Raw genomic sequence first — 24,282 nt, 5'->3', positions numbered from 1 at the left:
AGGGTATCAATCAATACATGTCCATTTACCCAGACTTCAGATGTACGAATTACTCAACTTCACTTAGAGAAAAATCAGACAAGAAAGTGCACTTTTAAGACAAAAAGGAAGACGGGAACACTCCAACCCACTGAGTATAATAAGCTTCTAGGACTCTGCAGAAAAGCACTGCTGTCCATTAAAAAGATCTTTAGAAACCCAAATTTCCTTCATGTTCTGTTCAAGAGGTGCATACAAACAAAACACTTATGAGGGAGTGCAGTCAAGATTAACATTTAACCATTATTTAAAATTCTGCTTTTTGTATCACCATTAGTAACACAAGTATAAAAGACTGAAAGGATTTTAAGGACAACCTCAAGTATAAAAGTGCACAACATTATTTAAGTAAGAGAATATAAAGTCCTTGTAAGAACACTTTGTATTTCAATGCTTTTTATCTAAAAAGTTCAAGTACTTTTTTCATCCTCTAAATGAAAATAGCCAAAATAGATGGAGAAGTATTTTAAAGTCATTATAATTTCATGAATTCTGGAAAAAGACACTAAAAATACTTGAGATTTCAAAACTTTACTGAAATCTGCAACCTATATAATTAAGCAGAGGACAGAGTAAGAGAGAGAGAAAGTGAGAAAGGAGGCCACCAGGTCCGGGACTTGAACCATGGTCAGCCATGCGGGAGTCCAACATTCTCAACCACCACACCATCTGTTGGCCCCCAATGAAGCTCATTTCTACAGTGATTATAATACAACAGACCATCAATGCTCCTTTCCTAGTAACTTTTCTAATAAAATAATTTAGATTTCAAATGGACATTTATATTGTTCAGTTGTATAGCCCCCAAATTAGTAATTTCTCAGAGAATATGAAGAAGTAATTCTACAAGGGCCAGTCTCATAGTTTCATGGTTAAGGGAGCAGGATCCCACATGGCTGACCATGGTTTCAGTCTTGGTCCCAGAGGTTTGAAAGGCGAGTACATGTGCAAGTGTGTCTGAGATCCCAACAGGATGGAGAAATAGTGAAGGGATTTTGGTGGGACCACGCCTCATCAGAAGGGTGCTTTGACACTTTCCCTCCCTTTCTCTTTCTGACAAATGTGCATGTCTTCTGGCAATTAAAAAAAAAAAGTAATTCTACAAAATATTAACACTAAATGTGCAATATTTAAATCAATTAACTCAACTACAAACTGAAATGGATAGACACATACACACACACACACACAAAAAAAAAAAAAACAGGAAAAAGATCTACTTTCTTTCTATCCTTTAATAAGATCCTGAATATTTAATTCAATGAATATTTTGTTCATTCAGTAAGTATTTGTTGAGCACTTACTATATGCCTGGCACCATTCTAATTGGGCATATAACAGTGTGGGGATATGTTTATATATAAATATATCTGCTCTTATGGAGTTCACATTCACCAAATGAAGACAGGTAATAATTAAACATTTATAATATCAGGTTAACATCTCCCTGGAGTTTCTAAAGTCTCAGATGTCAAGAATCTAAAATCCTCTGATATCTGGCTCCTACTCACCTTATCACTGATGTTCCTATTCTGGACTTCACTCACTGTTCTAGGCACGATCTTGCGTTTTCTTAATTTTCTTCCATTCCTTCTATCAGAAACTATCCCCAATTTACCTGCAAATACTATTAATCCTGCCAAGGCTCAGTCCAAGAGCCACTGCTTTCTAAAAGTACATACTTCCCAGCTGAAAGGGACCTCTCGTTCTTCCATGAACCCCTAAAGCATTAACATGTAATGCTGACTTACATACTCCCACTGTGCAGTGTGTTATGCACTACCGCATCTCTGTCACATTTGACTAAAAGCTCTCACAATCAGGGTGAGTGTCATGGATATGCACCCTCGGTTGTGTTTGGCTTAATGCTCTGGTGTCATTTTCTTGAAATGTTCAGTAAATTCTAAACAAGGGGCCCTGCATTATCATTGTGCATTGGGTCCTGCACATTATGTCCTATTCATGTTAAATATCTCACATAAACCTCAGTAAAAACATTATGGAAAATAAGCAGAGAGGATATTGTAATTCTTGTTTTCACAAAAGAAATTTTAACATCTATAAATTCTGGGAGTGAGCTCCTAAATGAAAAATGGATCTTCTTTACATTAAAAAGATAAATACAGGGGCTGTGGAAAATGGATCTTCTTTACATTAAAAAGATAAATACAGGGGCTGGCAGGCAGCATGGTGAAGGCACTAGACTCCCACATGGCTGACTGTGGTTTGAGTCCTGGACCTGGTGGCTCGCTTCCTCACTTTAAAATGATCTTTGACAAGACTGCCAAGACCACTCAATGGGAAAAGGACAGTCTCTTTAATAAACAGTGCTGGAAAAACTGGATACCAACATGCAGAAGAATGAAGTCTGAAAGAAAAAACAAAATGGGGACCAGCAGGTGGTGTAATGGTTATGTCACTGGACTCCCACATAGTTGACCACAATTTAAGTCCCTGACCCAGCAGCTTCAAATTCATGCCAGGTGCGTGTGCATGTATGCCCATCCTGAGAGGAGAATGAAGAAAGGATTGTGGTGTGGCCATCCCCCCTGGGAGGTTGATTTCTCACTTTCTGTCTGTCAGTCTCTCCAGCAAGTGCATGCACACTATAGCAAAAATCTCTCTCTAAATAAAAAGAACAATTTTTCTCTTTTTCTCTCCCCGCACAGATCATGTCTGTGATCCCAAGATGTGAAGCTATCTCCCCACCAGCAAGTAAGCAATCACCTCTGCAGTACACACGAGCTAGCATCCTCTAATCTAATTCACTTCTGATGCTATCTACTTGGAGATAGTCAGGTCCTATAGGTTAAGGGTTCAGTTCCACAAGACTGTCCCCACTCAGATACCAGCGACAAGTAGAGGCCTCTGGAACTTATGACTACTGACCAGCAACAAGTGGAGGTTCCCACAACCCCTTTCTCGGGTTCAATTAATTTGCCAGAGTAGCTTACAGAATTCAGGAAGATACTTATTTATGTTTATTGATTTATTATAAAAAATATTTTAAAGGATATAAATAAACAGCCAGATGACAAGACATACAAGGTGAGGTCAGGAAGGGCCCCCACTGCGAGAGTTCCCTGTGGAGTTTTGTACATAACCCTCCCAGCACACGGAAGAGTCCTTCCAGCATATGCCCACATGTTCAATGGTCCAGAAGTTCTCCAAATTCTGTCCCTCTGAACTTTAATGGAGACTTCAATGCATAGGCATGATGGATGTCTGGATAACTGTGCGGGACTGTGACTGGGCAAAGAGAGTGTGAGCTAACGTTAACAGACTGAGTAGGGGAAACCCAGCATGGCCTATCTATTCGAATTCTTCGTGGCCTTTCTGTGAAGCATTCCTTCCCTCTGGGTATAGTGCAGAACCCTCTTCAACAGTCTGAATTTCTTTAAGACCAGTTCTAAGCTGCTGGGTCAGGGAAGGGTATAATTATGATTTCTCCTGCTGGTCTGCCTTGAAGAGTTTCAGGAACCAAGGTCAAAAGTCCAAATATTTATGAACCAAGAACTGTGAACAAAATAAATTATTTTACATGCACATACACATGTAAAATAACAGGTAGCTGAGGCAGGAGGATGACAGATTCAAGGGCAGCCTAGACACTATAATTAGACTGTCTCTTAAAAAATACACACATATACAAAAACAGAAAACAAACTCAAAATGGATTAAAGACCTAAACATAAAACCTAAAACTATAAAACTGCTAGAAGAGAACACAGGAATTAGACTTGGCAATGATTTCTTCAATATGACAACAAAAAAACACAGGCAACAGGGGCTGGCAGGTGGCGTAGTAGTTAAGGGAGCTCGACTCCCACATGGTGGCTGTGGTTCGAGTTCTGGACCTGGAGTCTTGTTTCTCACTTTCTCTCTCTCGTTCTCTCTCTCTGGTCTAATTTAAATAAATAAATAAATAGGTAGGTAGATAGATAAATCAATAAGTTAATGAAATAATTCTTACCCCCCCAAAAAAACAGGCAACCAAAACAAAGATATACAAATGGGACATCAAATCTAAACCGTTTTGCGCACCGAAGGACATGATCAAGAGAGTAAAAAGGCAACTTACAGGATAGAAGAAAATATTTATGAATCATTTATTTGATAAGGATTATTATCCAAAAAATACAAAGAATGAAAACAAATAATTGGACAAGAAAATTTAAAAACCTGATTGAGGTTTATTTTTTCCTCCTGACACCAAATGGATAGTATCTTTTCCAATACCACTTCTCTTAACTCTCCACACACTAATTGGGTATCCAACAATTCAATTTAGTTCTGACACTGGAGTTAACATCATATTCCACAGAGCAAAGGATGCAGTCCTACCAAGCTGTCTCCACTTCAGACATCAGCAGCCAAGTACCAGAACTTTCACACATTTGACTATAAATCGAGGGGTTCCCATAATCCCCTCCTCAGGTTCAATAATCTGCTAAAAGGTTCTCACTACTCAGAGAATCATTCTCTAGTATTATCAGTTGTTGTAAAAGATATTAAGTCAGCTACAATCAAAAGGAAGAGGTACAAAACTTTCATACCCTCACAAGGCACACCATTCTCTCAATGTGTTCACCCACAAAGAAGCTCACTGAACACTGTCATTTGGGTATTTTCATGAAGGATCCATTCCATACGCATGGTTGATTAAATCACTGGCAGTTGGTGATTAGGCTCAACCTTTAGCCCTTCTCCTCTCTCCTCCCCTCTAATCATATGGTTAGTTCTTTGGCTTCTAGCCCACAGACTGAAGCTATCTAGGGGCTCACCAACAGTCACCTTATGAGCATAAACTCAGATATGGCTCGAAGGGGCTCATTAAGATTAATAAAAGACATATGACTGCGGTTCGAGTCCCAGATCCGGCACACCAGGAGTGTGTGCGTGCCCAAGATCCTGAGAGGAGAATGGAGGAGAAGGGAGTGCGGCATGGCCATCCCTCCTGGAGAGTGATTTCTCGCTTTCTGTCTCTCTGGCAAGTGCAAACACCCTATAGCAAAAACCTTTACAAAAAATAAAAGAGAAAGATTAACAAAAGACATGACCACTCAGGAAATCCCAAGAGTGTTAGCAGCTGTGCGAGGACACAGGGACAAAGATCACAGGTATTTTATATTATACCACATAAAGAAGTCTACATCTTAAGAATAAAAATGCAAATAGCCCAATTTAAAAATGAGCAAAGGATGTGAACAGATACTTTCACAAAGATGATATATAAAGAACCAATAAGATAAAAAGATTCCCAATATCACTACTCATCAGAGAAAAGCAAAATCAAAATTGCAATGAGACCCCACCTCATGCCCATTGCAGGCTACTTTTTTGTTTGTTTGTTTTTAATTTTTTGGATGACCACTTTTATAAAACAGAAAATAACAAGTGCTGACAAGGATATGAAGAAGTGGAATTTCTGTATACTGATCGGACTGTAAATGGTACAACTACTATGGAAAACAGTATGTTAAACTAGAACTACATATGATCTAGCAATCCCATTTCTGGGTATATACTCAAAAGAATTGAAAGCAGGCTCTCAAAGAGATATTTGAACACTCTTGTTCATGGCAGCACTATCCACAATAGCCAGGTGGTAGAAGCAATTCAAGTGTCTATTAATAGATGAATGCATACACACTATGTGATATATACATAAAATGGAGTATTATTCAGTCATAAGAAAAGGAAATGCGGGTCATGGATGAACCCTGAGGACATTATACCAAATGAAATAAGTCACTCACAAAAAGACAAATACTGTATGATTGCACTTACACGAGGTATCTAAAGTTAAATTCTTAGAAAGTAGAAAATGGTTACCAAGAATTGGGAAAGGAGAGTATGTTTAATTACAGAGTCAGGTTTGCAAGATGAAAAATCTCGAGAGATCTTCTTCACAACAATGTGAATATATTTAATCCTAATGAAATCACATTTTTAAGTTGTTGAGATTGTAAATTTTCATGTTATTGGTTTGTTTTTATTTTTAATTTTTAAAATTTATTTTTAAATTTATTTACATTTAATCGCATCTTTAGTACACATTTCTTTTTCTAACACAAATACTATGCATGTCAGTCAAGACAAAGATATTACTATATATATTGTCATCAGCAAATAGCTTCATTTTTTGTCAAATAAGCATACTTCTACCAGTTTTTTCTTTCTCCTTTCCCTGCCCTCCTTCTGTACTAAACTGGTTTTTTGTTTTTAATTTTACTGATTTATAAAAGATCTTAAAATATGAACAAAGCTAGAATCTAGTGACAAGTGCACTGTAATTTTCTTCTCAAACAATTTTTTGTCTCTCTCCATTCCCCTCTTTACTAAAGAGAGGTATAAACTAACTTATTTGCAAAAAAAAAAAAAAAATTAGGTTAATCTCAATTTGGTCTGTTATTTTGCACAAAGTCTCATAAGAATTCAATTTCTGATACAAGGCAACAGATGCTATTATATTATTGAACTTATGCAAATAACCATTCTGCCACAAAATAAGAATGCTCACAGATATTTTCCAATTGCAAAGGGGCCAGGAAGGGAGAAAAGTTTATGTTTCAATTAAAAGACTTTTTAAAACAAATTGCTGAACTTATCAACAACTCAAAAGAAAACAAAAGTCCTTAAATCTGGAAGACAAATCATAGGAGAAAATCAGTAATGTTTTAGAAAAAAGTCATAGAATTCTATTTCGACAGTTCAGTCTGACCTTTCCATTAACATTCAACATTATTATTGATATTTCGGAACTTGTCCCTACCATTAAGTTGGCCTTTTTCTTGGTCATTTTTTGTCCTTTGTCTATCTGTCTTTAATTTTCCTGGTAAAGCACTCCCTTCAGACCTTCTCAAAGAGCTGTCTAGGCCCTTCTTCAAGAGGCAGACAGCTCCATGGCTCCTGTGATCTAGCCATTTGGGGAGAAAGGAAGATGTCCCACTGATAACTGGGCCTCCAGCATCCAAAACTCGCGTGAACAGCCCTTCTTCAAGAGGCAGACAGCTCCATGGCTCCTGTGATCTAGCCATTTGGGGAGAAAGGAAGATGTCCCACTGATAACTGGGCCTCCAGCATCCAAAACTCGCGTGAACAGCCCTTCTTCAAGAGACAGCCAGCTCCATGGCTCCTGAGATCTAGCCATTTGGGGAGAAAGGAAGATGTCCCACTGATAACTGGGCCTCCAGCATCCAAAACTCGCGTGAACAGCCCTTCTTCAAGAGACAGCCAGCTCCATGGCTCCTGAGATCTAGCCATTTGGGGAGAAAGGAAGATGTCCCACTGATAACTGGGCCTCCAGCATCCAAAACTCGCGTGAACAGCCCTTCTTCAAGAGACAGCCAGCTCCATGGCTCCTGAGATCTAGCCATTTGGGGAGAAAGGAAGATGTCCCACTGATAACTGGGCCTCCAGCATCCAAAACTCGCGTGAACAGCCCTTCTTCAAGAGACAGCCAGCTCCATGGCTCCTGAGATCTAGCCATTTGGGGAGAAAGGAAGATGTCCCACTGATAACTGGGCCTCCAGCATCCAAAACTCGCGTGAACAGCCCTTCTTCAAGAGACAGCCAGCTCCATGGCTCCTGAGATCTAGCCATTTGGGGAGAAAGGAAGATGTCCCACTGATAACTGGGCCTCCAGCATCCAAAACTCGCGTGAACAGCCCTTCTTCAAGAGACAGCCAGCTCCATGGCTCCTGAGATCTAGCCATTTGGGGAGAAAGGAAGATGTCCCACTGATAACTGGGCCTCCAGCATCCAAAACTCGCGTGAACAGCCCTTCTTCAAGAGACAGCCAGCTCCATGGCTCCTGAGATCTAGCCATTTGGGGAGAAAGGAAGATGTCCCACTGATAACTGGGCCTCCAGCATCCAAAACTCGCGTGAACAGCCCTTCTTCAAGAGACAGCCAGCTCCATGGCTCCTGAGATCTAGCCATTTGGGGAGAAAGGAAGATGTCCCACTGATAACTGGGCCTCCAGCATCCAAAACTCGCGTGAACAGCCCTTCTTCAAGAGACAGCCAGCTCCATGGCTCCTGAGATCTAGCCATTTGGGGAGAAAGGAAGATGTCCCACTGATAACTGGGCCTCCAGCATCCAAAACTCGCGTGAACAGCCCTTCTTCAAGAGACAGCCAGCTCCATGGCTCCTGAGATCTAGCCATTTGGGGAGAAAGGAAGATGTCCCACTGATAACTGGGCCTCCAGCATCCAAAACTCGCGTGAACAGCCCTTCTTCAAGAGACAGCCAGCTCCATGGCTCCTGAGATCTAGCCATTTGGGGAGAAAGGAAGATGTCCCACTGATAACTGGGCCTCCAGCATCCAAAACTCGCGTGAACAGCCCTTCTTCAAGAGACAGCCAGCTCCATGGCTCCTGAGATCTAGCCATTTGGGGAGAAAGGAAGATGTCCCACTGATAACTGGGCCTCCAGCATCCAAAACTCGCGTGAACAGCCCTTCTTCAAGAGACAGCCAGCTCCATGGCTCCTGAGATCTAGCCATTTGGGGAGAAAGGAAGATGTCCCACTGATAACTGGGCCTCCAGCATCCAAAACTCGCGTGAACAGCCCTTCTTCAAGAGACAGCCAGCTCCATGGCTCCTGAGATCTAGCCATTTGGGGAGAAAGGAAGATGTCCCACTGATAACTGGGCCTCCAGCATCCAAAACTCGCGTGAACAGCCCTTCTTCAAGAGACAGCCAGCTCCATGGCTCCTGAGATCTAGCCATTTGGGTTCTTTGCCTTCTCTCTCTATTTTAATTTCCTACCTTCTTTTTCTTTACCTTACTCTTTTTTTTATTTTTAATTTTTAAAATTTATTTTTAAATTTATTTACATTTAATCGCGTCTTTAGTACACATTTCTTTTTCCAACACAAATACCATGCATGTCAGTCAAGACAAAAATATTACTATATATATTGTCATCAGCAAATAGCTTCATTTTTTGTCAAATAAGCATACTTCTACCAGTTTTAGAAAAAAGTCATAGAATTCTATTTCAACAGTTCAGTATAACCTTTCCATTAACATTCAACATTATTATTGATATTTCGGAACTTGTCCCTACCATTAAGTTGGCCTTTTTCTTGGTCATTTTTTGTCCTTTGTCTATCTGTCTTTAATTTTCCTGGTAAAGCACTCCCTTCAGAACTTCTCAAAGAGCTGTCTAGGCCCTTCTTCAAGAGGCAGACAGCTCCATGGCTCCTGTGATCTAGCCATTTGGGGAGAAAGGAAGATGTCCCACTGATAACTGGGCCTCCAGCATCCAAAACTCGCGTGCTATGATGTGCTTTGGAAAAGATTTTCTTGGATTGATTCTCTGTGGAGTCCTTTGTATTTCTTGGGTCTGGATATTTGAATGCCTTTCTAAGTTTGGAAAGTTTTTCCCCAGGATTTCATGGACTAGATTATCAATACCATTATTAGTTTCTTCACCTTCTAGGATACTGATTATCCAGATGTTTGGGGGTCTAATGGTATCTAGTATTACTTGTGTATTATTCTCATTTATTTGGGTTACTTTCTTAGTTTTTTGGTGAATTTTTCTAGGTCAGAGGTTCTGTCTTCTACATCTAATATTTGATCTTCTGCATGATTTAATCTGCTTTTAACATTTTCAAAGGGAGGTTTTGATTTCCTGTATTACAGCCTTCATCTCTAACAGTTCCATTTGATTCTTTTTAATGGTGTGTATTTCCTCTTTCAGATCATGGAAGAACTTCCTCGTCTTCTGAAACTTGTTTCTTTCCTCCTGCATTTTCTGGAGTTCGTTGTCTCTCTTCTCTTACATCTCTGTTAGCTTTTTCAGTATGAATATCCTAAATTCTTTATCTGACATTTCCATGAGTTCTACTGTATTGTCTGTGGATGATGAACGGCTGTTCTTTTCCTGTGGGGGAGATATATTTTCTTGATTTCCCATACTTCTTGTGCCTTTGTGGTGGTTTCTGGTCATCTAATGGATTATAAGTTATTTCTGACCTTCAGGCTTTTTGCTGGGTGTTGGGCTGGAAGGAGAGGTTTGGGGAAGAGGACTTCTGGTTAAAGGGGCAGGGCTAGGCCCACCTCAGATGCACATGGATTTTGGCTTTTTGCTGGGTGCTGGGCTAGAACAAGAGGTTTGGGGCAGAGGCTTTCCTGTTAAAGGGGCAGGGCTAGACCCACCTCAGATGCACATGGATTCTGGCTTTTCACTGGGTGTTAGGCCAGAAGGAGAGGAGGGTTATTGGTTTTTTTTTTTTACGAGAGATTTTTGCTATAGGGCACATGTGCTTACCAGAGAGACAGAGACAGAGACAGAAAGCGAGAAAGAGGAAGGATGGCCATACCCTAATCCCTTCTCCTTCATTCTCCTCTCGGGATTTTGGGCACATTTGCATATGCACCTGGAATGAGTTTTAAGCCGCTGGGTCTGGAACTTGAACTGTGGTCGACTATGTGGGAGTCCAGTGATGGGACCATTACGCTATCTGCTGGTCCCTATATTATATATTTTTTACAATAACAATAATAAAAAAAGGTCAGGGGCCAGCAGGTAGCATGGTGGTTGGTTAAAGCACTGAACTCCCAAATAAATGATCGCATTTGGAGTTCTGGACATGGTAGCTTGCTTTCTCTCTCTCTCTCTCTGGTGAGCATGTGTGCCCTATAGCAAATTAAAATATAATAACAATAATAATAAAATTAAAAATTCTTTGAAAAGAACTGAGAAAACTGACTAAAGTCTATTTTTTTTGGTGTATGTGTTGCAGAAACAAGTATCTGAATATATTCTTTGCAATATCATTTTATGTTAAAATAAACCTCTTTAAGGACATATGAACCACAGATAATACTAAATATAAAAACATTTTACATTCACAAAACCTTGTTACCTGCAACAAATCCAACTACCAGATCTTTTCCAGTAGTAGAACGTTGACCTTTGACCCAGACTGCTTTGAGGCTATTAAAAGTGTAGAAATAGACAAAATTGGAGCAGCAGAGACTGGAAATAACGGGAAACCATCCTCGATATGGTGCCAAGCTAGGGAAAAACACAGTAAGCAAAATAAAGGTCATGGACAAAAGCCATCAGAAACTGTCAAAGAAGTCCTCGGAAAAGCTGATCATCACTCACATAGCCCCAACGTTCATTCCTACACTACAAAGAACTCCGAATTGTACCCAGACCTTATATTCTAAAGAATATCCAAATAAAAAAAATCTATTTTAGCATTAACTGTATCAAAGTCAATGACTGATTTATAATTTCTCCTCTCAATTTCCTTTAGTAGCATTCATATATAAAATTGGAGACAACTTCTTTATGGTGGTGAGTCAATACAGCATCATTCATGTTTTATTATATGGCAAGAACACTTAAAATACTGTGTTGCTGGAAAAGTCATGACACATTTTGCACAGAAAAGCAGAAAAAATATGCCATAACTTTTATGACAACCTAATAATTATAGAAAATAAATGCAAAAAAAGCCCCCAAAAATGATGGGGGTGGGCCAGTGGGTGGCGTGGTGGTTAAGGTGCTGGATCTCAATGGCTGACTGCACAGTTAGAGTCCCATACCTGAAGGCTTGGAAAACACGCCAGGCACGTGTACATGTGCACCCAAAATCCTAAGAGGAAAGTATTAGAGAAGGGACTGGCATGGCCATCCCTACTGGTGAATGATTTCTTACTTTCCCTCTTTCTCTGTCTCTCTCCAGCGAGTGCACATGCCCTAGAACAAAACTACTGGGTCATCAGAAAAGCCGTGACATATTTTTTTACGCAAAAATGGGTCATGGCTTTTCTGACAATCCAATTTAAAAAAAATTGTAGGATTTGCTACTCCTTAATGCTTCTAACAGGAATGAACATAACAACTGTTCACTTCTTTAGCTTACTGCACATAAAACAGAACATTGATTTCATGGAAGACTTTATGATCAAGAATCAAATGGCTGGCAGAGCTGGCAGGTGGCATGATGGAAAAGGTAGTTGAGGTGCTGGACTCCCACATGGCCAACTGTGGTTTGAGTCCTGGACCTGATGGCTTGCTTTCTCACTGTCCCTCCCTCTGTCTCTTTCTGGTCAAATTAAAAAATAACAATATATAATATTAAATAAATAATTCTTTAAAAATTAAAAGAATCAAATGGGTAACCATATATCTTTAAGGAATTAAAAACAATTCTGTACTTACAAGCCAGGCAATTAAAATTCATAACACTACGAAGATATGAGAATGAACAGGAAGTGAGTGCCAGTGAACTGGAGGCAAACGGGTCTCCTAACAAGTTGATGAAATGAGGTCGTACTCACAGGCCTTCTTCTTTAATGATCTCCAGCAGCACCATGTGTGTAGTTTTGGACTTTCTTTTTTCATCAACTATAAGACCAAAGAGCATATGTTTAAATGCTTTGAAAATTACTATCTTCAGCATCAGCAAGTTTCACTGAAATGGCACTTACCTTACTTGAACAATCTCTCCCCTTATTCTTTGAGCTCCCTAGTTTGCCTCAGAACTTACTGTTCCTTTTGTGTGACTGTTTGCTAAATTTCCAACTGTAGATTCCTATGATTCACCTGTTATTCGTAAACCACAGAGCGTCAAATGGCCAGTCATGGTGGTGCAGTGGTAACGTAATGCTTTACAACACAGAACCACATGGAAGAGTCCCTGCTTTGTATCCCAGGGTCTCCTTGTGCACACTAGGCATGCGTGAGTGCCTGTGATTTGGGTTATATAATAACAGAAGCCGAACACAGTGTGAGGAGATTTTTTGGGGGTGCTGTTTCTCTCTCTCATAGAAAAAATAATAAAGTTAAAAAAATTTTTTAAAGCATTTCAGCTCCTAAAAAGTAAAAGATCAAGCTCTCATAAAGTACTCATTGTTTTTCAGTTTTAGATATTTTCTCATTTTAATTTATTTTATTGCCAGAGAGAGAGATGGGGGCAGAGTGAGGGAAGAGAGGGAGAAAGCACTCTTCTGTCAGGGGCTTGATCATGCGGCAATCCCTTCTCCTCCATTTCTCCATCCTGTTGGGACTCTGGGCATGCATGCACATGCACCCAGTGTATTTTTCTTTTCTTTCATTTGTTTTCTTTAAAGAATTATTTTAGGGACCAGCAGTTAGTGTAATGGCTATGTCACTGAACTCCCATGTAGCCGACCACGGTTCGAGTCCTGGACCTGGTGGCTTAAACTCACGCTGGGTGCATGTGTGTGCGTGCCCAGGATCCCAAAGGGAGAATGGAGAAGGGATTGCAGCGTGGCCATCCCCCTGGGGATAATTTCTCGCTTTCTATTTCTTTGTCTCTCTTTGTCTTTCTGGCAAGCGCACAAGCCCTATAGCAAAAAACTCTCCCCCCAGAAAAAAGACTTATTTTATTTAACTTTATTTATTTATTTACTTATTTTAATTTTACTGCGGCGGGGTGGGGGTGGGGGGAGGAGAGTGAGAAAGCAAGCTGCCAGGTCAGGACTCGAACCATGGTTGGCCATGTGGGAGTCCAGTGTCCTTTACCACCATGCCACCTGCTGGCCCCATCCCAGTGTATTTTTCAAATCAGGACTCAAACTGTGGTCAGTCATGTGGGACCTGACTTCCTTAAACACTAGGCTATGAGGTCAATCCTACATATTTTTTTCTTTTATTGATTTTTGCTTTTGTGCACATGTGCTCGCTAGAGGGAGAAACAGAAAGTGAGAAATCACCCCCTAGAGGGGATGGCCCATGCTGCAATCCCTTCTCTACTCTCCTCCTGGGTACGCATGCACGCATATCTGGTTTGATTTTTCAAGTCACTGAGTATAGGACTTGAATCACGGTTGGCCATGTGGGAGTCCAGAGCCTTAACCACTTCGCCATCAACTTTTAACATCTTATACAGAGAAGAAATAAATTATCATTTCCTTTTTAAAGTATAGAAGAGGTTTCAGACACAGGCCAGCAGATGATGGCATAATGGTTACATAGTTGACTGTGGTTCGAGTCCGGACCCTGCAGCTTAAAACTCATGCCAAGTGCATGTGCATGCACGACCAAAATCCTGAGAGGAGACTGGAGGAGAAGAAATTGCGGCATAGCCATGGCCATCCCTCCTTGGGGCTGATTTCTTGCTTTCTGCCTCTCTATCTCTGTCTTTCTAGCAAGTGTACGCACCCTATACTAAAAATCTCTCTCTCAAAAAAAAGAAGAGGTTAGAGACACAAAATTTGTGAAGGGCACATGTGGGTTGGTAGCAAAGCCAGGATTAAAACTCAAGTTTTAGCCTGGTGCTCTGTCTCTTAATCTAAAAAACAGAAGGTCTCGAAAGTATGAGAATTCTGTATTCTCTGTTACTTCAATTAACTTCAAACTTCCTAATCACACTTGAAAAATCATTTAAGAACATAAAACTATAAACATTCATCAATCTCCTAAGAATTAAAATTAGTACCAGTACAGCTTGTGGGATGGTAAATCAGTAAACCCTAACTGCTATCTGGCAATAACCACCGAGATCACAAACACATTTACCCTTTGATCCTGTATCCCACAGAATTTATAGAACCAAGGTGCTGTATGAACAAGTCTATTTGAGGATCACTACTTGCAGTAACAAAAGAGTAGGAATGACCCAAGAACCTATACTAGGTGAAGGGTAAACAGGTTCTGGTGCATTCACATCATGGAATGCCATATAGTTATAAGACAGGATGAATGTGCTGGTTTGGAAGGCCTCTAATATACTGTTAACTGAAAACTACAAAGAAGTGTGTAAAGTATGCTTTTTGTGTAAGAAGGAGAGAAAAATTAAGATGATATGCTCTTGGGACCAGCAGATCAGGTGTAATGGTTACATCGCTGGTCTCCCACATATTCAACCACGATTCAAGTCCCAGACTTGGTGGCTTAAAACTCATGCTGGGTGTGTGTGCATGTGTGCTCAAAATCCTGAGAGGAGGATGGAGAAGAAGGGTCTGCGGTATGGCCATCCCCTCTTGAGGGTGATTTCTCGCTTTTTGTCTCTCTGGTAAGCACATGTGCCCTATAGCAAAAATCTGTCAAGGAAAAAAAAAGGATAATATGTTCTTATTTGCTTGTTATTCTATAAAGAAAGTCTGCAAAGCTGGGGCCAGCAGGTGGCATGGTGGTTAAGGGCACTGGACTCCCACATAGCTGACTGTGGTTCGAATCCTGGACCTGGCGGCTTGCTTTCTCACTTTCCCTCTCCCCCACCACCCCCTACGTCCTCACTCACTCTCTGTTCCTCTCTGATCAAATAAAAATAAATAAAGTTAAAGAAATTATTTAAAAAAAAAAAAAGTTTGCGGGACCAGCAGTTGGCGTAATGGCTATGTCACTGGACTCCCATGTAGTCCATTGTGGTTCAAGTCTCGGACCCAGTGGCTTAAACTCACGCTGGGTGCGTGTGCGTGTGTACCCAAGATCCCAAGAGGAGAATGGAAGAGAAGGGATTGCAGTGTAGCCAACCCCCCTCGGGGGCGATTTCTCACTTTCTGCCTCTCTGTTTTTCTCTTTCTTTCTGGCGAGTGCACATGCTCTATAGCAAAAACCTCTCCAAAAAAAAAAAAAATTTGCAAGGCTATTCAAGAAATTAAGGGAACCAGCAGTTAGTGTAATGGCTATGTCGCTGGACTCCCACGTAGTCGACCGCGGTTCGTATCTCGGACCCGGTGGCTTAAAACTCACGCCGGGCGCGTGTGCGTGCGTGCCCAAGATCCCGAGAGGAAAATGGAGGAGAACGGATTGTGGCGTCCTGGGGGGTGATTTCTCGCTTTCTGTCTCTATGTCTCTCTCTGTCTGCCTGGCGAGCGCATGCACCCTACAGTGAAAATCTCTCCAAAAAAAAAAAAGAAATTAATAAAGGTTTTACCTGCAGTGGAGAGGAAAGGGAGAAGGGGCAAAAGAGCTCGATTTTCATTGGACTGTATTCCTTTTTATATACAATGTGAACTTCAAAGAGTTCATGGAAAAGTGCAATTGAACTATGAATTCATTTGGTACAAAAAAACCTTTGAAATCCATAAATAGTTTTTTCATAATATGCTTTTTCTGTGAACTTTGTGAAGACTGTGCACGTATTTTGCCTTCTGAATTATATAAAATTATTACCTATCCAGAAACTAAAATTAACCAAAAATAGTAGGTATGAAGCATTTGCCTTTTGTACTAGGATCCAAAGCTAATCCTATTTATCTTTTCATATAACTTTTGGTGTTGGGTTATAAGTTCAAGTGGAAAAATAATAGAGAAAGAAACAAGCAAGAATTACAATGAGTGCAATGTTCTATAAAGCTAGAGACAAATTAGGTTTGCTAGTCTTCCTTCTCTTTTGTCAAAATCTACCTCCCTCAAAAAACTCTATTTTGTGCCTTAAAGTCATACGGCAGCCAGTAGATGGTGTGGTGGTTAAGGGGTTGAACTCCCATGCAGTTGATCATGGTTCAAGTCCCAGACCCGGTCGCTTGAAAATCATGCCGGGTGAATGTGCATGTGTGACCAAAATGCCAAGAGGAGACTGGCAGAGAAGGGGCTGCAGAGTGGCCAAACCCTTAGGGGTTGATTTCTCATTTTCCCTCTGTCTCTTTCAGGTAAGTGAACCTGCCTCTGGGATTTGAACCTCAGAGGTGGCCACGTGGGACCCAATGCCGTAACTACCATGCCATCACTGTCCCTTCACTAACTTTTAATACTGGTCATCATCATTTCTTATTTAGCAGAATCATTCATGAATAAGACATAGTACTGGGTTGTCGGAAAAGTCATGATGTATTTTTTTAATTTAAAAATGTGTCATGACTTTCCAGACAATCCAATAATTGCCATGATCTGAGAGAACCTGAGTGGGCTTGCATTAATGATTTTGAATCATTACAATTTTTTCTGATAAGCTCTCTCTATATATAAAATTGTTTTTAAAGTTTTTGCCTTAAGAAAAAAAGGGCACGTGTGTGCATGCCCAAAATCCCAAGAGGAGAATGAGGAAGGAATTGTGGTACGGCTATCTCCCACTAGGGGGCTCTTTCTCAGTTACTTTCTCTCTCTGGCAAGCAAACTAGGCTTGACAGCAAAAATAAAGTAAAATAAAGTCAGTGAAAACAGAAACAGTGGCACTCAAAACAAAACAAAACAAGATATCCTTACATTAATTTAGAATTTACTAGAGAAAATGTTTGTTTCCCAAAATCAAATGAACAGGAATATAATTACTACAAAAGATAAATACTCACCCTGAAGTCGAAGTCTAGCTGTATCCAAGGGGAAAAATACTGTCATTGCTGTTACACTTCCCTGAAAAGGATGAAAAAGGCTTTAGCCATTATGGTATCACTGGTTTTAAGTGAACAAAAGTTCATTATTAATGATATGACTAACTGGATTTTCAGTGAACAAGTACCTACAATATTTTAATCTATTGTGATTACTATTGTTTAAATTTCTACAGTTATATACTTAAACAGAGATATTTAATTTTCCAGAAGAAATATCTTCTCTTTTGGGGCCAGCAGATGGCATGGTGGTTAAAGGCGCTGGATTTCCACATGGCAGATTGTGGTTCAAGTCCCAAACCTGGCAGTTTGCTTTCTCACTTTCCCTTTATGTCTCTCTCTCTGGTCAAATCAGAAAATAAATAAACAGTAATAACAAACAGAATTAAATAAATAATTACTTAAAAAAAAAAGAAGAAAGCAATTTCTTCTCTATCTTCCTTATAGTTAAAAAGAAAATGCAGTAGGTCCCCGCAAATGACAAACGTGGACTTGCAATCAAGGATGCAAGACAAAGACAAGAGACAAATGGATGTTTAATTCTTTATACATACATACACACACACACACACACACACACACACACACACATACTTTAAAGAGGTTTCTGCCATAGGGCACGTTCCCTCTGGGGAGGGGGGAAAAGGGCGGAGTGAGAAATCACCCCCAACCCCCACCCCCACCCATCCCTTCTTCATTCTCTTCCTGGGATCTTAGGCAGGCACACACACATGCCTGGCGAGATTTTCAAGCCACTGAGTCTGGGACTAGAACCAGGGTTAGCAATGTGAGACTACCTTAGCCACCATGCCACTCACTGACCCCAACATCTCAATTAAAAAAGAAAAAATCTTGAGGGAATAAGAGAAATGAAAATTGTCTACTAATAATTCAACCTCCAGCCCTCAGTCTCAAGTGGAGAGGCAAGGGGCAGGCCTTCAGAAGACTCCTCCACTGCAGCTAAGAACTAGTGCTTTCAGGGAATAAGACAAATGAAGACTGTCTACTGATAATTCAGCCTCCAGCCCCCAGTAGAGTGGTAGGGTGCCCCCTAATCTGCTGCACAAAGGGATGAAAATGGAACAGCAAAGAGATTGCAGATTACCTCCTCCTGCATATCCCTGAACGCTCAGATTGAACTTTTAGAAATTAGGAAGAAACATATAACCCATCAGATGACTAGAAATTATCGCAAAGGTACAAGAAATATGAGAAACCAATACTCCCCACCACCCACCACCCCCGCCAAGGGAAAAGAATGACTCCTCTTCATCCACACACAGTACAATAGAACTTGTGGAAATGTCTGATAAAGAACTTAGAATAGTCATAGTGACAAAGCTAATAGAGCTACAAGGGAAGAGAGACAATGAACTCCAGAAGAGGCAGGAGAATAGGGCCAAGGAGTTCAAGGAAGTGAGGAAGTTCTTGTATAATCTGAAAGAGGAAATACGTATCATAAAAAAGCATCAAATGGAACTGTCAAGAGATGAAGAGTGTAATAAAGGAAATAAAAACCTCCCTTGAAAGTATTAAAAGCAGAGTAGATCATACAGAATGATCGAATCTCAGATATAGAAGATAGAATCACTGGCCTAGAAAAATCCACCACAAAGACTGAGAAAACAGTCCAAAAAAATGAGAATAATATATGAGAAATACTAGATACCGTTAAATGCCAGATTGACCAAGACCACAAAGAAAAGATACTCAGACTGGCAGAAGAGAAACAAGTTACCTACAAAGGATATCCCATCAGGCTAACTGCAGACCTCTCACTGGAAACAATGCAAGCAAGGAAAGAATGGAAAATATATTCAAAGTGTTGAGTAAAAACCAATTTCAACCAAGAATCCTATACCCAACAAGATTAATCTTTATATGGGAAGAAAAGATAAAAACATTCTCAGATAAACAAGAATTTACCAACACCAGACCAGTTCTCCAAGAAGTTCTGAAGGGAGTGCTGTATCAGGAAAACTAAAGTCAGACACACAGAAATAAGAGTTAAAGAACATCTAAGAAAAGGGCCAGCTTAATGGTAGAGACAAGTACAGAAGTGAATATTATCTTCCAGAATTTAAACGGAAAGCTTGGACTACAACAGAAGTTAGATGAAGTACATGAGACTGAACTGGTGAAATAGAATTTTATGACTTTTGACTAAAACAATACTGCTCTTTTTCTATGCTTTGTACTCCAGAGATAAGGAATTTTGTCTTCTCTTGAATTGTCAACAGATCCATGCACCTACTGTTTGAACAGAATCCTAACCTGTTTCTTGGCTTTATGTCTTAAGCAAAGTTCTCTTAACATTTTTTGAATTTTATTTGTTAAAGCTAAAACTGCCTTTCTTGCCATAGGGCGGGCGCCACCACGCACAAAACTGCCTTTCTTGAAATTAAAAAAATATATTAAGGGAACCAGCAGTTAGCATAATGGCTATGTTGCAGGACTCCGACATAGTCGACCGCGGTTCGCATCTCGGACCCGGTGGCTTAAAACTCACGCTGGGCGTGTGTGCGTGCGTGCCCAAGATCCCAAGAGGAGAGAGAATGGAGGAGAGGGGACTGCGCCGTGGCTATCCCCCCGGGGGATGATTTCTCGCTTTCTGTCTTTGTCTTTCTCTGTCTGTCTAGCAAGCACACGTACCCTATAGCAAAAACCTCTCCAGGAACAAAAAAAATTTAAAAATATCTATTTAATGACCACAGTAAGCTATACAGCCTCAGCTAGGTGCTATTTTATAGTATATTCATAGTACTCACACTTTTATGCCTAAAGTCAAACATTTGTTCACCGATATTTATATATCAGCTGAACTTGCTATTGAAAGTAGTTAGATCGATTAAGATATTTTGTTAACCAATAAAACGTAGGGGGGGAAAAAGACTTGGAAAGCAACTGCAGATACCAGAGACAGTGTGGGGAGGAGGGTGGGAAGTGGCAGAGGGTGAGAAATGGGGGGCGGGGAGGGATTTTATGTGTGTGTGTGGTGTGTGTGTGTGCGTGTGTATAAATAAGAAATAGAAAATTATTTGTTGATGATAACATGTAGGACTAAGCCACTATATAATGTATTCTGGATGGGAAACTGCATTTTGTATGCTGTGATGATGTTTGGTGAATGAATGTAAAATAAATAAATTAGAAAAAATAAATAAAATAAATAAATCTTCACAATAACCTGATGACTAGGTCCTACTCTTCTCTTTGACAGATGAGGAGGCAGATACTAGGAGGGTCAGCCATTTTCCTAACATCTCCAGTTTGTAAGTGTCAGAATCAGTGTATGAATATAGGCAACCTATCTCCAGAGTCCATGCTTTTGACCACTATTGTAATAAAAACTTCAAATAAAGTTACTAATAAAAGTAAAAAATAGTAAAGTACTAATATAGAACCCATTTTATGTGTCAACTAATTTTTGGTGTACTAATCTGAAAAAACAGCAGAGAGCCTGGCATAGCATAAATCCTGAACATGAAAATGAATGTAAGAATGTATGTTCCTACAGATAAACTTATTATTCCAAAGAACGTAAATTCCAAATGCTAAAGGTAAATTTGGAACACAGTTATTCCGTACACCAGGGACTTACTATATTTGTCTTCTAGCCAAGAAAACACAAAGATAGCTGTTTTTATCAGTAGCTATTACCTACAGCAAAATATTTATTATATGTCAAGCTGTATTAGCACATGATTTTTAGAATTTGAATTAAACTGCTCTTAAAATAATCAATATTGTTCCCTGAGGACTCCCTGTTCATGTATATAAAACTAGAAGGCACAAAATATTGAGAAGATAACCACAATGTACAATAAATTACATTGTGCCAGAGAAGCAAAATGTATTATTTTGAGGCCCACAGAATTCTAACCATCCGAGTGGGAGTTCTATTTCTGACAACAGTAACAACTTAAAAAACTCTTATTTCCAGAGAAATAGCCTTAGACGTAGCTCACCAAAACCATTTTTAGTTAGGACATTCTATACCCTCTCCTCTTCTCCCCTAGGGGTCTGGTATTTAACCACTTGGTGCTGGGAGAACAGGCACTTGAGCAGTAGAGTTCCTTCACCTAAGACATGGGGAGACAGGAGCAGGGCACTAGGTCTACCCAAAGCCAGAGCAGCAGAAACGGGTCTGTCATAACCAGATCTCTCTGATATCTCGTCCTATTGTTCACTGTTCTACCTTGGTTCTCATTTTTTTAAACCAAGAAACACATGGCTCTGAAAACACATGGCCAGCAGGTAGCATGATGGTTAAGGTGCTAGACACTCCCACATGGCTGACCATGGCTCGAGTCCCAGATCTGATGGCTTGCTTTCCCACTTTCTTTTTTTTTGGAGAGGGTTTTGCTATAGGGGGCGTGCGCTGGCCAGAGAGAGACAGAGACAGAAAGAGAGAAATCATCCCCCAGGGGGGATAGCCACGCCGCATTCCCTTCTCCTCCATTCTCCTCTCAGGATCTTGAGCACACACGCACACGTGCCCGGCATGAGTTCAAGCCTCCAGGTCCAGGACTCGAACTGTGGTCGACTACATGGGAGTTCGGTGACATAGCCATTATGCTAACTGCTGGCCCCAGCTTTCCCACTTTCTCTCTCTGTCTCTCTCTGGTCAAATTAAAATAAATGAATGAATAAATAAAATTAAATAAAAATAATCCTTTAAATAAAAAAATTATTATTACTACCATTCTTTAGTATACTATAGGACATGTGCACTCAGGAGAGAGAAAGAGACAGAGAGAGAGAGAAAGAAATGAAAAAGCAAGCCTCCAGGTCCAGGACTCGAACTGCAGTCAGCCATATGGGAGTCTAGAGCCTAAACCACCACACCAACTGCTGGCCCCACACATGGCTTTTCTCTTCTAATAAAAGTATACACAACACACACACATAAACACAAAATCTGGGAAAATCAAACAAGAGTTTTTATTTTTTTTGGGGGGGGGAGAGATTTTTGCTATAGGGCACGTGTGCCCACTGGAGAGACAGAAAAAATGAGAAATCACCTTCTGAGAGGATGGTCACCCTGCAATCCCTTCACCGCCATTCTCGTCTCAGGATTTTGAACACACACACATACACACACACACATACAAAGCACGCACGCACATCCAGCATGAATTTCAAGCCTCCAGGTATAGGGCTCAAACTGTAGTCCGCCATGTGTGAGTCCAGTGCCTTAACCATTACACCCCCAAACAAGGAATTTTTTTTTTTTTGAGAGAGGTTTTTGCTATAGGGCGCGTGCGCTCGCCAGACGGACAGAGAGAGACAGAGAGACGGAAAGCGAGAAATCATCCCCCAAGGGGGATGGTCACGCCGCAATCCCTTCTCCTCCATTCTCCTCTAGGGATCTTGGGCACGCACACACACGTGCCCAGCGTGAGTTTTAAGTCATCGGGTCCGGGACATGAACCATGGTCAACTACATTGGTGTCCAGCAACATAGCCATTACACTAAGTGCTGGTCTCCAAACAACGAATTCTTAACACGGATAACATTGGAAGAGGGAGGAATTAAAGATGTCTGACATATTTCATAGTCAGCATTTCTATGTAATCCTTTAATAAACATGTGTTAGTTTTGTTTTTGAAGTGAGAAAAAAATAAATATGTAGAGAGATTCAAAGACATCATGATACAAGAGAACAAGATAGCCTCATTATTTTCAACGTATAGGCTATGTTTTTTTTTAATGCTAGGGACACACAACAGTGAGTGTGCATGCACAAACACCTGCGAAGGGGGCCTGATCACACCACAGTCCTTTTCCTCCAGTTCTCCATCCCACTATCAGGATACTGGGCATGTGTGTACGCCTGGCATGTTTTACAAGCCACTGGAGCTAGGACTTGAACTGTGGCTGGCCAAGTAGGATCTGGCTTCCCTTGCACAGCGCTTAACCACTGCAGTACAGGGTGAACCTGCACATGTCTATCTTGATGTCAGCACCACTCTTTGATTTCTGTAGTCCTATAGTAAGTTTTTAAATTCAGAAGTATGAGGAGCCAGCCTATTGGTTAAGGAAGCCAGATCCTACTTGGCTGACTGTGGTTTGAATTCCGGCCCTTGCAGCTTGAAAAATATGCTGAGCATGTGCATGTGCATGCCCAAAATCACAGCAGGATGGAGAGGTGGAGAAGGGATTGTGGCATGACCACATCTCATTGGGAGGTGCTTTCCACCTCTCTGATGAGCACACATGCCCTCTGGCAAATAAAAACATTGAGCATACGTTCTCTAACTTTGTTCTTTTTCAAAGTTATTTTGTCATTTGCTTATGAATTTTAGGATCAATTTGTAAATTTTTGTGAAAAAGCTGGGATGTTGATAGCAATTGCACTGAACCTATAAATCCATTTGGGGAGTACTGCTATCTTATTAAGACTTCCAATCCATGAATATAGCATATCTTTCCATTTATTCAGGTCTTCTTTAATTTCTTTCAATGATATATAGTTTTCAGTTTACCACAAGTTTTAATAGGCACTATCTATGTTATCATTCAGTTCTAAGTATTTTATTTCCATCACAAGTTCTTCTTCTTCTTTTTTTTTTTTTTGGAGAGGTTTCTGCTATAGGGCACATGTGCTCGCCAGAAAGACAGACAGAGACAGAAAGCGAGAAATCACACCCTAGGGGGGATGGTGACGCCGCAACCTCTTCTCCTTCATTCTCCTCTCGGGATCTTGGGCACACACGCATAGGCCCCTGGAATGAGTTTAAGCCAATGGGTCCGAGACGCAAACCGCGGTCAACTACATGGGAGTCCATAGTCATTATGGTAACTGCTGGTCCCTCCCCACCTTTTTTTGAGAGGCTTTTGCTATAAGGCTCGTGTGCTCACCAGAAAGACAGACAGACCGGGAACCAGCAGTTAGCGTAATGGCTATGTCGCTGCACTCCCACGTAGTCGACCGCGGTTCGCGTCTTGGACCCGGTGGCTTAAATCTCA

The 24,282-nt window shown here is 40.6% G+C and overlaps 1 protein-coding gene across 2 annotated transcripts in view; it reads right to left on the bottom strand.

The window, feature by feature from the left end:
* Nucleotides 1-24,282, bottom strand: part of SLC25A17 (solute carrier family 25 member 17) — a 48,096-nt gene that overhangs the window by 12,097 nt on the left and 11,717 nt on the right. For both annotated transcript variants that reach the window (XM_006150743.3, XM_014588694.2), the window contains exons 2-4: nucleotides 17,271-17,331; nucleotides 12,351-12,417; nucleotides 10,922-11,073 (exon numbers count right to left, since the gene is read on the bottom strand). In XM_006150743.3, coding sequence (XP_006150805.1) covers nucleotides 10,922-11,073; nucleotides 12,351-12,417; nucleotides 17,271-17,331 — 280 coding nt within the window. The remainder of the gene's footprint in view (nucleotides 1-10,921; nucleotides 11,074-12,350; nucleotides 12,418-17,270; nucleotides 17,332-24,282) is intronic.

This window comes from Tupaia chinensis, unplaced genomic scaffold (assembly GCF_000334495.1).
Source record: "Tupaia chinensis unplaced genomic scaffold, TupChi_1.0 Scaffold000294_5, whole genome shotgun sequence".
Classification (NCBI taxonomy): Eukaryota; Metazoa; Chordata; class Mammalia; order Scandentia; family Tupaiidae; genus Tupaia; species Tupaia belangeri.
This window is presented reverse-complemented; position numbering and strand designations above follow the sequence as displayed.